The sequence below is a fragment of the Chenopodium album genome, chromosome 22, assembly GCF_948465745.1.
Source record: "Chenopodium album chromosome 22, dcCheAlbu1.1, whole genome shotgun sequence".
In the NCBI taxonomy this organism is placed as follows: Eukaryota; Viridiplantae; Streptophyta; class Magnoliopsida; order Caryophyllales; family Amaranthaceae; genus Chenopodium; species Chenopodium album.
In genome coordinates, this window is record NC_137855.1 from 13785240 (window position 1) to 13800356 (window position 15117).

At 34.5% G+C, this 15117-nt stretch overlaps 1 protein-coding gene and 1 long non-coding RNA gene across 6 annotated transcripts; both read right to left on the minus strand.

Moving 5' to 3' along the window:
• Nucleotides 1–5152: 5152 nt before the first annotated feature.
• LOC145605245 (organic cation/carnitine transporter 7-like) lies at nt 5153–13625 on the minus strand. The gene is made up of 6 exons (XM_081661285.1): nt 13454–13625; nt 12744–13018; nt 7099–7338; nt 6245–6759; nt 5934–6136; nt 5153–5837 (listed from the first exon to the last, which is right to left on the minus strand). Exons 2-6 carry the CDS (start codon nt 13013–13015, stop codon nt 5532–5534), a joined length of 1536 nt encoding a protein of 511 aa, XP_081517411.1. The 5' UTR covers nt 13016–13018; nt 13454–13625; the 3' UTR covers nt 5153–5531.
• On the minus strand, nt 8923–12462 carry LOC145604992 (uncharacterized). 5 transcript variants are annotated; one of them, XR_014104989.1, is made up of 7 exons: nt 12215–12462; nt 11058–11150; nt 10871–10961; nt 10548–10602; nt 10049–10129; nt 9470–9594; nt 8923–9201 (listed from the first exon to the last, which is right to left on the minus strand). It is a non-coding gene; the product is annotated as an uncharacterized LOC145604992 (long non-coding RNA). The 5 variants fall into 5 exon arrangements; XR_014104987.1 differs by having other exon boundaries at nt 9470–10129; nt 11058–11138; XR_014104985.1 differs by having other exon boundaries at nt 9470–10129.
• Nucleotides 13626–15117: the final 1492 nt, after the last annotated feature.

Consider the following 15117-nt stretch of genomic DNA (forward strand, 5'->3'; position numbering starts at 1 on the left):
TTCCGACCCCTCTCACTGACTCCCTCTCAGCAGAGGAGACAACCTTGAGCATGTTCTTTGCGAACTGCTAAATATCCGGACTTTGGCTGACATCTGCACAATCAACATCTTGTAAGTAGATGAGGTAAGCCCGACCAATAGACCGAGTGTCCACAGAGCTTCTTGGCGACTGCTGATATGACTTAACCCTACAAGGGTAAGGCAAGGGATTAAAGGCTGAGATACCTTGGGCAACAACCGCCTCCTTCTCCATAGGCGATTTGCTCCCGCCTACTACTTCAACGCCTTGTAGGCGTCCGACTTCTTCAGGCGGGAGACTTGCCTCAGGTAGAGGGATGAGAGTCGTTCCCCGTCTGGGCAGACGCACGGGGCTTGTGCGCCACATGCTTCCTTGACTTGTCAGGCGTCTTAAAATCATCCGCCGTCTGCTTTTGCAGTTTCTGGCTTGGTTGAGGGGGCATTGGCGGCCTGTTCTGTCCCTCCTACTAAGTATCAATCAAAGCAAGTTAGAAGTAGGTGGAAAAAGAAGAACCGCTTGGGTACAAAATACGAAAAGAAAACTGAAGATCTTTACATAAGCCAGTTAGTCTTTCTTGAACTCAAACAAGCCAGGTGTTAGTAACAAAATATATATATATATATATACATATATATATATATATATATATATATATATATATATAGGGTTGGGATCTGGTGAAAAGTATGTTTATTGTGAGAAGGTGAGAAGTAGAGATACATCAAAAATGTATTACAGATACATTACATATGTATTATAGATACATCAAAAATACATTATAAATACATCAAAAATACTTCATAGATACTTTGAAATTACATTATTAATACATTAAATATACATTAAAAATGTATTATAGATACATTTAGAATTCATTATAAATACATTGAAAAATCAATGTAAGTTAAATCTAATCATATTTGTCCTCTAGTGATGGTGATTACAAGTCATACGAGACAACAATATTCTGATAGTCTTTGCTCCAATCAATATGCCCGACTTCTCCACTTCAAGATTTCCCTATTATCACGTGTCTCGAAATCATAATTTATCAAGCTAACAAAACAGTGCAGTATCTAATGTATGCAATTGTAAATCATAAATTCATAATTATCACCAAAATTAAAAAAAAAATCAAGATGCATTTCAATTGGAGATAATTGAAGAGAAATTCGTATTATTAGGACAGAAAGAAACTTGATTGGGTTGAGGCCGAAAATTGCAGGACAAAGGATCTCAAATTTTAGAGCTTCAAGTGAGTGGAGAGTGGTAGTAGCCATTAATGGTGGCCAGAAGCTTCAAACAGAGGGAGGAGAGAGAGAGAGAGAGAAAATATTAAAGGGAGATGTTCAGATGTTGGTCACTTGGTCTTATAAAATTCAAGAGAGTTGAGCAGAGCGCTTTTTATTTTCCCTCAAATCTTAAAATTTTGACCGTAGATATTTACATTTAAGGGTTAGAGATTGCTTCTCACCTTAAAGAAGCTTCTCACGTTATATATATACATATATATATATACATATATAGAGGAAGGCTCATGTAAGAACCCTCCTCTATATAAGAACTCAATCTTATATAAGAACCAATCTCAGCCCTTTATTAATTTTGATCTAACCATCTAAAATGATCCTTTAGTAATGGCATTTGTGTAATTTTGAGAATTTCGTATTTAGAACATAGAAAAAAAAAATTTAGAACATAAGTAGAAAAAATTTAGAACATAAGCAGAAAATTTTAGAACATAAGAAAAATAATTTAAAAGATAGCAAAAATTTAGAACATAAACAACCAAAAAAGTTAGAACATAAGAAAAATAATTTAGAACATAAGTTGAAAAAAATAATCGTAGCATAGGTAAAAATTAATAACATAATCTGAAAAAACTAATTTAGAACATAGAAAATATTTAGATTATAAGCTGAAAAAATAATTTAGAACATAGGAACAAATTTAGAACATAATCTAAAAACAATTTGGAACATAAGAAGAAAAAAATTTGGAATATAGGAAAAACTTTAGAACATAAGCTGAAAAAAAATTAGAACATAGAAAAAAAAATTTAGAACATAAGCTGAAAAAAATAAATTAGAACATAGGAACAAATTTAGAACATAATCTAAAAAACAATTTAGAACATTGGAAAAATTTTGGAACATAAGTAAGAAAATTATGTTCCAAAATTTTTTCGAATATAGGAAAAACTTTAGAACATAAGTTGAAAAAAATTTAGAACATAGGAAAAAGTTTAGAACATTATTAGGGTTCTTACATAAAAAAGGGTTCTTATATAAGGTGGGGTTCTTACCGGATCCCTCCCCTACATATATATATATATATATATATATATATATATATATATATATATATATATATATATATATATATATATATATATATATATATATATATATATATATATATATATATATATATATATATATAATGACAAGACTTGGCAAATTGCCAAGTTTAATGGCACATCCGGCCGTCCACAAGCGGCCAAATAGGTGCCGTTAGCCAACCACTCGAATTTGGGAATGTAGCTATGGGGAATTATTTCTTTTCCTTTCTTTCCCCCTATAGCTTGGGTGGTGACTTTGAAGAGGCCAGGCTCAAGGATCTGGTCCTAACCCTATTCAGAGACAGGCGGCAAAATTGCATTCTGTCCTAGGAGATAAGGGTCACGGTTCCAGGAATTGAACTTTCGATTCCTCTAGGTGTCGGATGAAGAGACGATGAAAAACTTGTTCCGCCAGTCCTTCCATTTGGACTCCTTGCCAACGGCCATCATATACCCCTTATGGCTAGTCAAGGTGCACCAGCCGGAGCCGCTTGCCTTGGGGGTCCTGCTCAGATAATGCATCTTGGCAAATGCTTCAAAGCCCGACTTAACTTTGAGCATCTCACAGGTGGAAACATACCCCAAAATATCAACCCAAGAGTTGGGGGCAAGTTGCCAGATATCTAGGTGGTACCCGTCCAAAATTTTCTCCACGGCCGGGAGGAGAGGGAATTTAAGGCCAGCCTGGATGGCCGCTTCGTAGCAGCCAAAGCACTGATCTCCATAGCTGGACCCAGCCGGCCAGACGACTGTGCCCTCCAAATCGGGGACATGGATTTCGTAACCAGGCCCCATGACATGGGTAGTTCGAAATTCGTCCAGCTTCTCGAGCATGGACTTTTGCTTGTTAGCAGCAATATGATGATAGTAGGCGGCAAACTCCTCCTGGTGAGAGGTGGAAGCCTCTCCTTCACCCCTCCCCGTGGAGGTGGCCGCTCTCGCCTCAACAGACGGCGAAGACTCTGCCTTGGAGCCCTCAGACTCCTCATTTGATGCTGACGGCCCTGATCCAGCCTCAGAGCCGCCTGATCTAACGTCCGAATGGGACGACCTGTGAACAGAGCCAGAAGTATCATTCCCAGACTCTTCCCCCGACTCATTTAAGATAGAGTCACTTGGTGTACTCGGAAGGATGGGCGGATGGTATGAAACTTCACTAACCGGCACCCTTAAAGAGCCGTCCTCATTGAGCTCTCGGGCCGTTCACTTTGTTCTGACCATAGTGTCCTTCACAGACACAGAGACGGTCGGATTCGGGGATGTTCGCAGGGGGCCGGGAGTTTAAGTAGGGGCAGCCGGCACTCCTAGTCCTAGATTCAGCCGTCCTAGGTGACCGGTTGATTGCTATCCTAGGTCGTGTCGTGTGTGTTTGTGAAACCATTTTTGAAAACAAAGGAAAACAAACACAGACAGTAAATAAAAAGTGAAAAGGAGAGAAGAAACATACGGTTACCTTTAAAATGAAGGTACTGTTGTAACTGATTGAAGCTTATGACGGCTGCGATGCAGGCGGACAAAGTATAAGCGGCAGAAGTTTTTTCTCTCAAAGTCAAAGATTCTCCCAAAGATTTTTCGTGAATATGCGAAAATGAGACGGGTAAAAAACTATTTATAGAGGGGTAAAATTTTGGGGACATCCCTGTAATTTCCCCAGAAGGTGAATAGTAAAAATACCTGTCACCAATGCATGTATGACAAATGTCACAGGCGCCACGTGGCACGCCACGTCACCCCTGTGAGGGGGCAAATGATTTGGGTATTTTTACCCAAGCCACGTGGTCCAGTAAGAGTGTGACACGTGTCACCGTAGGAAGTGTCCAAACAAGGCCAACCAGGACATGACATGTGGCATGCAGATAATGAAGGAAATTGGCGGCCTTCACAGGCCCAATTCTCGAAGCGCCGTAAAATGGCACAGCCCACCAATATAGGACTGAATGACATACGTAAGGACACATTTCCCAATGACCTTATAAATAGGGACATTTACCCCAATTTGGAGACACGTTTATTTATTACATCATTTATTATTCTCTTACAACAGAGAAATCACCTGATTTCGGGATCCGAGAAGATTCACTTTACTTTCCGCATTTTACTCAACTTCGACATTTACTAACTTGATCGTCGGAGGCGGAACTCCGAACACCCGGAGCTTCCGTTTGCTTGCAGGTACAGGCGAAGAGGAACCAGTCTTGGTGAAGTAAATCTCCCGCAGGACATCTCGCAAAAAACCCCAAAACATTTATTTTGATGTAAAGTGTTTTAATGGAAATTAATTTTTACATTTTTTCGTCATTTTTCTTTGTTTGGCCAGTGAAGGGGTAAAAAACAATTTTTCCAATGGTGTAAAAAATCACACTCTGAGGTGGAAAACATTATACTTTTCCTTTATTATAAAAAAAAAAAAAAGGGAAGTCACGTTTTCCTCCGTCTTTACCTCCCTTGACAATATTATGTTAAAAGTCATTGTTATGTGTCGAAGACCAGGAAGACAGATAAATCCCCCTAGAATCATTTGGTCCCCTTATTATTTTTTCATTATATCCCCTTTTAGTCCAGTACGAGTCAAATTTCGATTGGATTAAAGTAAAAAAATAAATAAATAAATAAAAAATCTTCGATGATTTGATTAAGCAAAATATAATAACGGGGGTCTTGTTAGATTGATATATCAAAGTCTTATAGCTTTAATTTTTTTTTATTTTTTTTTTGAAAGTCTTATAACTTTAATTTAATAAATTAGTTGTTGAAACTTACATAGACAAGTATCCAAAAAAAGAGAGAAAGTCAATACAACTTGGAGTATCTCATAAATCAAAAATATTTATGATATATCACTTTATCCGAATTTGACATTGACTCTGAAAATACTTACACATACAAACACCCAAGCTCATGTATGAAGAGAAATCCTAGCACACCAGAAACATTACACAACTTTCTCTAAGATTTTTGGCCTTAATTATTAGCTACTCTAATTTGCTCATTACTAATTGACACTAATAGGTCCTCTGTTCAAAGGCCAAAAACAATAGTTAAACACATACAAACTCTATCTTTTACTACCATACACATACATACATACATAAACAACAGAGTAAGATGTTCTTAAAATTGTTGGCATATCGTATTCTTCGTAGGATCTCAATGAACAATGTTAGAAGACGCTTATACATTAACGGAACTACTTGGTGGTTTTTGTTGAGCTCCTTCTTGTGTAAGTGTTATGGCCTTGGGTATGTCATTCTTATTACTATCAATGCTATCAGTTAACTCGCGCCCTTTTGTTTCATATGGAATTAGCGCGACAGATATTGCAGCAGCTAATATTACTCCTGCGAAAAACAAGATTGATGCCATTCTATGACATCCTTGTATTAAAGCTACAGCCACATAAGGGCTCACCATTGCGCCTACTCTTGCCATAGAACTCGCCATTCCAAAACCCGTATTCCTCACTGATGTTGGGTATATCTGCATCATACATATTCATAAAACAAATGTTACTACTATAAGAAAATTAATATGTAGCAGGTAAAAAAGAATGTGTCTTAATCAAAAGTAATTTACCTCTGGAGCGAAGATGAAGGCAATGGTGAAACTCCCCATGATAGAGGCTCGAGCCCCAAACATCAGAACTGTTGTGATAGCGTTTGATCGATGATCAACCAGAGGAAACAGGAATATTGCACCAGCAACAAACATGATTGCCATGGAATACTTACGACCAAATCGATCAATCAGGATGCCAGCAATAATAAGTCCAGGGAGTTCTACAAAGAGTTATAAATAAAAATGTCAGTACCAAGAAAAAAAATGTATAAGTACATGTTAATTAGTCAATAAAACCGTCTTTATCAATCAAAAGTAGACAAACTTACCAGCAAAACTAGTGATGAACACAGCTCTGTAATCAATATCAGGCTTAGTGTTTTCTTTTTTATGAACAACATGAGAATCACATGTATTGTCCTTAGTGTTCAACTCAGTTGTTAACAACACGATGCCATAGTACGCGAATGCATTACCAAAGAAAACTACCCACAGGAGCAAAGTTGTGGGAGCTAGTTTCTTTGAAAGAAGTACTTTAAAAGATCGAACGACAGACATATCAGAATCCTCATATTTCGCAGGTGCTGCACCTTCTTCCCCTGTAACAACTTTTGTAGGACAGTTTATTTCTTCTTGCTCCATATCAGTAACAAGTACACCAGGAGGCAATTCTTTGCCATTTATTCTAGCTATTTTCTCCAAAACTTGAACTGCCTCTTTCTTTCGTCCTTTCAAACATAAGTATCTCGGCGACTCAGGGGTAATGAAATAGAATACCAGCAGGATGAATGAAGGCAGAACAGATAGACCCAACAGCCATCTCCATCCCAATTTCGGCATTATAACCTGTCAAAAAATTAGCACCATATTAGATTCAACAAGTAATTAATATTTACTACTTATTACTAGCATGTTATATGTGATTATAATTTTGATCATGACATAACTGTTAATAATATAAACTTTAGGTTAATTGGAAATTTTAAAGTTTGGTGAGTAAATTTTATAAAATATATAGCTTGTGATTGTAATGAAAATTAGTTAATAGTTCATGTTTCCTGTTGTTTATCTTTATTTAGATGTTTTTAAGAATGTGATTTTCTCATTTTCATACTATAATTCATAAAGTCAAATGTGATCTAATATCTGAACCCGAAAATTGATCATAGAGGGCCACCAACATATCCATGCCAAGGCAGCCTCGGTGATGGAACCGATGGTCCAAAAGGCTTGGAAAAGGACCATCCAAGTACCCCTGCTAGGTGCAGGTACAAACTCTAGAAACCAAGTCAGTAATACAGGACTAGCTCCTAATCCGACGCCTACCAAACAACGAGCAACGAGCAACACAACGAAGTTTGGTGAAGCTGCACTCAGTAGACCAGCTGCACATGTTACTACTGCCGAAAACACAAAACCTTTCCTGAAATATACAGAGTTGCAAAAAATTGAGTAACATATTACTGTGTATTCATGAAGCAGAAATAGTTAATTATGTCCAAAACGTAACATAAACTGATAAACACACCTGAAATGATCCAAGAATTATGCCGTGTGCTATGTTAGTATTATTCAATCAAAGCATGAAAAAGAATCTTATGAAATCTGACTTAAAGATTATGAATGTCAGGGGTATCTTGACATTTTAGGTATTTTGATGTATACATGTTCCGATCCATATGACAATGTCACGTCGAGTAAAATTCTATTAGATTAGTTCGTTATTGTCTTGGAGTGATTTTTAGACAATAGATCGGATTCTTTTTACATCACTACCTATCGTGTAACTATTTCTACACGTGAAATAACAAATTTAAAGTTGGAGTAACTCGCTTACAAAATAAGTTACTGTGTGTATGTTAAAGGCTAATTGTAAAATTATTCGTGCAGTTGAATACACATGATACAGCCCATACAGGAGTTAGTTAAAACAGCAGATCGAGACAGAAGAAATTCAAAAACAAACAACAAGTTGTTAGACCTTGTTAAACAGGAGAACAGAAGTTCATAAAATGGTCAACTTATCCACCCAATTAAACTGGATTTAATAATAGTAATAATAATTTACGTAGTTTTTTTGTCGTATTTGAAATTTTAATTTGAGAAGATATTATTTTAAGAACAAATTTTATTTGTTAATTATAATTAAAAAAAAAATGGAAAATGTTATAGATAGCCCTTAAGGCTACCTATAAGGAGCTAAAAATGGAGAAAAAAAAATTGATAATACGAAGTTTAACATAAATTACACTAATTTGTGTGTAATTTGCTGATGCATTTCTAAAATTAATACTCTGTATCAAATTAGAATAGATATCAAATACTTATTCTTACCCCTAAGAGTTCCCTATACATTACCCTTAAAGAAAATATACACACGGAAACTTATTTGTCTTAGTTTTAAAATACCCCATATCATTTTTTAAAAAAAAAAATAGGCTAACAATATTAATGTTTAAAAATATGCATTAAAATACGAGTAAAAGGACAATGGAGACAAACAGAAAAAGAGTATTTCTATCTTTTTTCACACAATATTATAACACAAAATAATGAGTAAAGAGTTTCTACAAAACACTACAACAAATAAGATCAAAGAGGGCGATTTAAATCGCCCTCTTAGGTTAAAATTTGCCCTTTTAGCCCTAAGTTGCCCTTTTAGCTTCGTCCTATTAGCTTCAAAGGGCAACTATAATCTTTCGCCCTCTTTGTTAAAGATCAAAGAAGGCAAAAAATTTCGCCCTCTTTGTTTAAGATCAAAGAAGGCAAAAAATTTCGCCCTCTTTGATCAAAATCAAGGAGGACAAAGCTTTTCGCCCTCTTTGATCAAAACCTAAGAGGACAAAAATTTTAGCCCTCTTTGATCAAAATCTAAGAGGACAAAAATTTTTGCCCTCTTTGATTAAAATTTAAGGGCAAAATTAAAGTCGTGCTCTTTGGTCATTTTTTAGTTTTTTTAAAAAAGAATTCTAGAAGGGTACATTTAGGGGAAAAAAAAAGGTCTTAATAGGCATAAATTCTAATTTTGTCATTATATATACAAAAGTATTAACCAAGTTTTTCTAAATAGCAAATAGCTATGCCAAAGAGTACTAAAATTTAATAATGTTTTTTCTAGGACATGAACTATCAAGCAATCTTCTCATTCTTGCATTTTCTAGCATCCCCTTTTTTTTCCATCTGTAATGCAACCCGCCTTTTGGTGTCCATCCCCAAAACATCAGCACATTGACTTGATCCCCTGACTGCAAACTTGACAGAAACAAGTAAGAAACGGTTTCGCGTCCTGCAGGTTTAAATGTAACTGTTAATCCTCTTCAAGAAGAAAGGGAAAGTTACAATTCACAAAAGTCAAGTTCAAGAATAAGATACTAAAATGGAATGTTTGATTGACTGATCGACTACTGCCAAAATAACAGCATGTAGAAAGGCATCAGTCTGAGCACCATGTCTTATACCTACTGAATTACATAAGCTAACATAACCATGGCATGATAAATTGATAATGCATCCACATGACAATTTTATGTAAAGAGTAAGCTAGAAAATATTACCTCTATCAAGCATCAAGACCAATCTTCTCCACGACTAACCGAAGCTTTTGTTCTAGGTCATCTTGTTTCTTCTTAGAAACTTCCAATTCAGCTCACATCATATTATTTTCATTTTGTAGTTGTTCCTAGAAAATCACATGCATACATATTACCAAGAAGATCAGAAAACAACATAAGGATTTCCATTAGAAAAGATAAATATAGTTGTATATGAAAATATAAACTGAAGATAAAAGGAATAAAAGATATAAAGAACTCATCCCTAAAAAAAAAAGATATAAAGAACTCTCTTCAGGCTACGAGAAACAAGAAGGTTATAAATTCAGTGCACAACTAGGATGAATAATTAAGGACAATCAGGAGATTAATTCAACTAGGAGTTTGTGTTGCAATCATTATTTGATCAATCTGGGAGAAATTAAAGCAGTTATCTGTGACTAACCTATAGCAACAATGGCCATGTCTATGAAGCATATATGAAATATAACCATATTGGCTCACCAATATTCAACAGTAGGAAAAGCCCAAAAACTCAGCTCTAGCACCTATTCATAAATAAAGCAATCATAGCATATTTACCTTTTATTTTTTTAAGTTGTTGAGACTCTTGAGAGGTAGACCCTTTGGGCTCATTCATTGTTCTTTTCCATACAAAATGATCTGAAGGAAACAAACATAGAAGATAGAAACAAAACTATAAACAGTAACATAATATGTAGATCTAATTTGCAATGTAAAATACTAGATAATGCAATTATTGGCACCAAAAACATTTAAACTCAAGGAGTAACAGGAAAGTGCAACCAAAGCTTTCTGGGAGAAATCAAGGACTGACTACAATATGCTTCAGGAGTGTAACTAAACACTACAATTCTCGGCATAAGCATAATAATTCATAATTACATAAAGTTAATAAGTCTCAAGCTAATCCCAAATCAGATAATCTATATAACATGCCCTTGAAGTAAACGCAGTGCCTAACCATTCATGATGTGCACACTATCATCAGATTTCACATGGCTAAAGAGTAGCTTTTTAACTTTTTGAGGGGAGTATGTCGTAAGATGTCCCAACTTACCCGGTAATCGAGCAATACGGAAGTATACCCTGAAACAGGTGCCTCAACGCACAACCTGGGAACGCAAACATGGGTTATAATTCTATGCCACTCACTGCATAATCAAATGACGAAAAATAGGCAGAAGTGGATTGCAACTCTTCTGTCAAAAATCCTTTCATACAAGTAATCTGTCCACAACTTAATCAAATACGTAGTATATATGAGTTAATTATGTTCATTGGCACCTTCAGAATCCACAAAGGCAATTAAGAGATTACTCAAAGCATCATCACTGATCAAAAAGGGGAATAAAAAATGAAGTAATTGCTGAAAATGCTCACCAAGATGGCAACTGTTTGACTTCATTTGAAGTGCTGGACTAGGAATGTTTTGAGTGTTTGCACCGAATTGAAACCACAGCCATACTGGAGACTAGGAGAGCAAGAGTGAAACCTCAGACACAAAAACATTTCATCTCCTCTTCTGAAAATTCAGATAAAGTGGGATCACCTATCTCCAGAAACCTACCATCTTGACCAAATTGCCGAGCTCAAACGTCTAGTAAACATGTATTTCGGATCAATATAACCTATGTTATTTGGGAATATTCTGTCATAGCATCTGATGCAAAGTCAGTAAATACATGTGCAATCCCAAAATCCAACAACTTTAATTAGAATAGAAACTATTGTCAAGAAGTACATTGCTAGGCCTAAGGTCGCGATGCAACAAAACAAACATTAACACATTCAAGACCACAAGCAATGCCAAGACATATAGAAGCTCTCATAGATCAGTTTAACTGGAATTTTTATCATCTAATAATGCAGCTAAGCTTCTGCCTTCTACAAACTCGTACACCGTGACTATATGATCATCTTCAGCACAACTTCCTATGTTTGTCTATCACTCAAATGACAGAGAAGCTATCACTGATAGACCTTTCACCGACTCACTGCATAATCAATGCCTGTCTATCCTTTCTAAATAAATAAGAAGCACAATGTGTTTGAAAAAAAATTATAATCTAGTCCATTACAATCCAAAAGTTGGATAATACTAAATAATTCACAATCTTCAAAACCGAAAACTAATTTAGTCCAATAAACTTAAGACAGGAACGCTTAAAGATTATAGGTTAATGATTATGAGTTTATTTATGAAAAGTACCAAATCATAAACTAGCTCTGAACATAACATGAATACCTTCACAATCAATAAGTAAGCTGTAATCAAACTGCAATCAACTACTCTTATACATTACATTTTGAAATCAGATAATGAGTTAATTAATCATATACTTATCTCCAATGATCATGCATCATAAACACTTGTTCATACAAAACAATTTTTTTTTAATCAACAGTCTTTGAGGCGTTTCATCAAACACTTTATCTGCACTATTTGAAAACTATAAGATTTTCTTTTTTCCCAGATTCTTTAAGGCATTTCATCAAACACTATATTTGCACCATTCCGGATTATTTAAGTACGATTATTATAGGTATTTCATCAATTTTTTAACAGGAAAAATCGAAAGATTGCTTGACTCGACAAAAGTAGCATGCTATACAACAAATTTCAAATCCAAACAACAATTTAAATTTCAATAACAAAAACATTCGAGCAATTAACTAGCAATAAACCCTAGATTATGAAATTGATAGTCCATAATTTAATACTACCTGAGAAGCCGCTTCAATGGAGGAGAAAGCTCAAAGTTGCTTCAATGGAGGATCGAGAAAGCTCAAACTCGCTTCAATGGAGGATCGAGAAAGCTCAAACTCGCTTCAATGGAGAATTCGAAGTGTAGTTATCGCATTGTGAGGAGAGAGAGGGGTTTTACAATTTTTTGTTTTGGGGTTTGTTTTACGGAGTACAGTAGAAGTATTTGTTTATTTGTGCAACCAAGGACGACAACTTCTTTTAATTTGCCCCCTTATTGTTTATCAAAGAGAGCGATTGTTTAAGTCGCCCTTATTGTTTGATCAAAGAGGGCGAATTTAATTTAGTTGCCCTTATTGATCAGCTCTAAGACAACGACCAAATTTTCGCCCTTTTTGATAACAATATAATAGGGCGAATTCTATATGCCCTATTTGATGGTGTTTAAGAAGGCAAAATTAAAGTCGCCCTCTTTGTCAGAATAAAATCGTCCTCTTTGATCTATTTTCTTGTAGTGAAAAAGAGATAATTTGTCTGAATGACATTTACCTTCTTCCATATTTATCGGAAATAAGACCAAAAGAGTAAGCACCAACGAACATGCCTGCAAAAACTATGGTTGTAATAAGACTTTCTTGAGCAGCGCTAAGCTCCCATTCATATTTAACGGCCGGTCCGACGAACGATAGAATCATCATCTCCATAGCTTCCGAAACCCACGCCATTCCGGCGTAGGCTAACACCAAAAACTGCAACTTTCCGAACCCCATCGTAACAAGTGCTTCATCGACTGTGTACGTTACACTTACTTTATCCGCCATTTTCTGAAATCAAAAATAAAATGTTAATAATAATATATCTTCGATATACTATTTTTTTTTGTATTAATTTTCGAACTTTGTTAGAAGTTTTTATAAATATTAGATTTCTAATGAAAATTTTCAAGAAACTTTGATTGATCAAAGTCTAATTATGCAAGATTCAACTATACGAAATTTATAACAAGATTCTTGCACGGTAAAGTGGTCATTACGTTGAGTCAACGAAGTCTAGTGTACTGTTGAAAAAAATGTGCAAGAAAATATCATAATGCTGTTTGGAATTTTGCAGCAATAATTTCCAGCCTTATTTGACTAATTGTTGATCTATAAGATACAACTTGACTTTACATTTAGGACCAAAAATGTTGATGAAATTTGAAGAGGTACGAAATTAATTAATGATGTCGAAATACAAGTAATTAAATTCGGACTACTTACCAATAATGTTGAATTGTTGATCCCACGATTGTCGAGTGACAAGGTCGTACGATGAAGACGTCCAACGTCAAAAATATATGTTATAATTTTGGATTAGAAGATCATCTTATGACAACATTCCTTGGAGGAAAGAGCTAGAGATATATAACAAGTAGGAGATTTCTAAATTTGTTTGAAGATATATGAATGTGGATAGTATGTATGAATATTGTATATATATATATATATATATATATATAGGCAATTTGTATAATAAAATAAAATTAAATAACAAAATGATTAACTAACTCATAATTTTAATTATAAAATAAAGGAAATTGTGAATATAGAAGAAATGAATTAAATTGGCCGGTTTGTTCCTCCCAAGGAAATTATAAAAACAAATAAACCAATCTCAAGTAGGTTTAGTTGCCGTGTGTATTATTTAATAAATAATGTTTAGATAATTAAGTAAATTACTTGCATGATGCAATCCTAGGGAGATGTGTAAACCATGCTGTCCATGCACATTATTTTTCTTCTCCCAAAAATACCCTCATATATATTTTAGTCATATTTGATCATCAAACTATAATTTCACCGTGAATTCCTTTCAAATTGTCCCAATGGTGTATTTAAAGATGAGGTAAGTCATCATGTTTAGGTCATATTAGTATTACCTATTTTTGAGAAATTGAAATTATTTTTAATAAAATTAATTATTTGTAATAATTTTCTATGATATTTGCTCTTTAAAATTACTCAATTTTACTAATTGAAGTTTATTTTTACGTATTGAACATGACTTATGTTTTTAATGAAGTGAAAATTAGTTTTACCGAATAATATTTGAATAAGGTGAAAATAAAAAGACTACCTTAGGGCTTGTTTGGCATCATTTTTGGTTTTTAGTTTTCTGTTTTTTTGAAAACCAAAAACCAAAAACAGGAAACAAGAAAAAGGTGTTTCCACTTTTCTGTTGTCAGTTTTCAAAATTATCATGATTTTAATAAGCCTATATATTTTTTGATTCATTATGTGACATATATAATACACTTTTTAAAAACAAAAAACCAAAAAACAGAAAAGCACAGCGATGCCAAACGAACCCTTAGTTTACCTTTTTCACTTATTTTCAGGATAAATATATTCATGTAACAGATAATAATTTAGATAAGTTTAGATAAGATGGACTATGCAAGTAAGAATTTCGGGCAAAATTAAAAGTACGGGGTATGTAGGAACTTTGACTTACTGTACATGTTATATTATCCCTTGCCATCCTAGATGGGCGTATCAATTTAATTTGTGGTGGTATTTTAAAATGATTTAATTGTGAAAGCATAGGAGTTGTATTTAAATCATACGGTGTACTTAGTTAGATATCTGTTTTTAATTTAATTTTATTAGGCCATTGACCTTGTTTCATGTAAGGATACATGCATATTCATTTCACCTAAACTCTAATCTGATATCTTTAATAGACATTTTCGTAGTTTGAACACTTTCAATAATATACAACCAAGGACGGATTTAGGAATTTTATATCCACCGGGCCGGATTTTTATGCTTATTATAAATGAACTAACTTTAAATTATGACAACAAAGAATAAGAAGAAAGATTATTGAGTACAAGTTTATACTCCTTAAGCTAAAAAAACAGACAATAGGAAAGGGGAAAAAA

Excerpts from the sequence above, each read along its gene's own strand:
- LOC145605245 (XM_081661285.1), bottom strand. The coding sequence starts at position 13,015 with ATGGCGGATAAAGTAAGTGTAACGTACACAGTCGATGAAGCACTTGTT. Across the intron at positions 6,760-7,098 it reads GAGGCTGCCTTGGCATGGAT|TATAATGCCGAAATTGGGAT; the intron begins ATGTTGGTGGCC and ends TTTTTGACAGGT. Across the intron at positions 6,137-6,244 it reads GTTCATCACTAGTTTTGCTG|AACTCCCTGGACTTATTATT; the intron begins GTAAGTTTGTCT and ends AACTCTTTGTAG.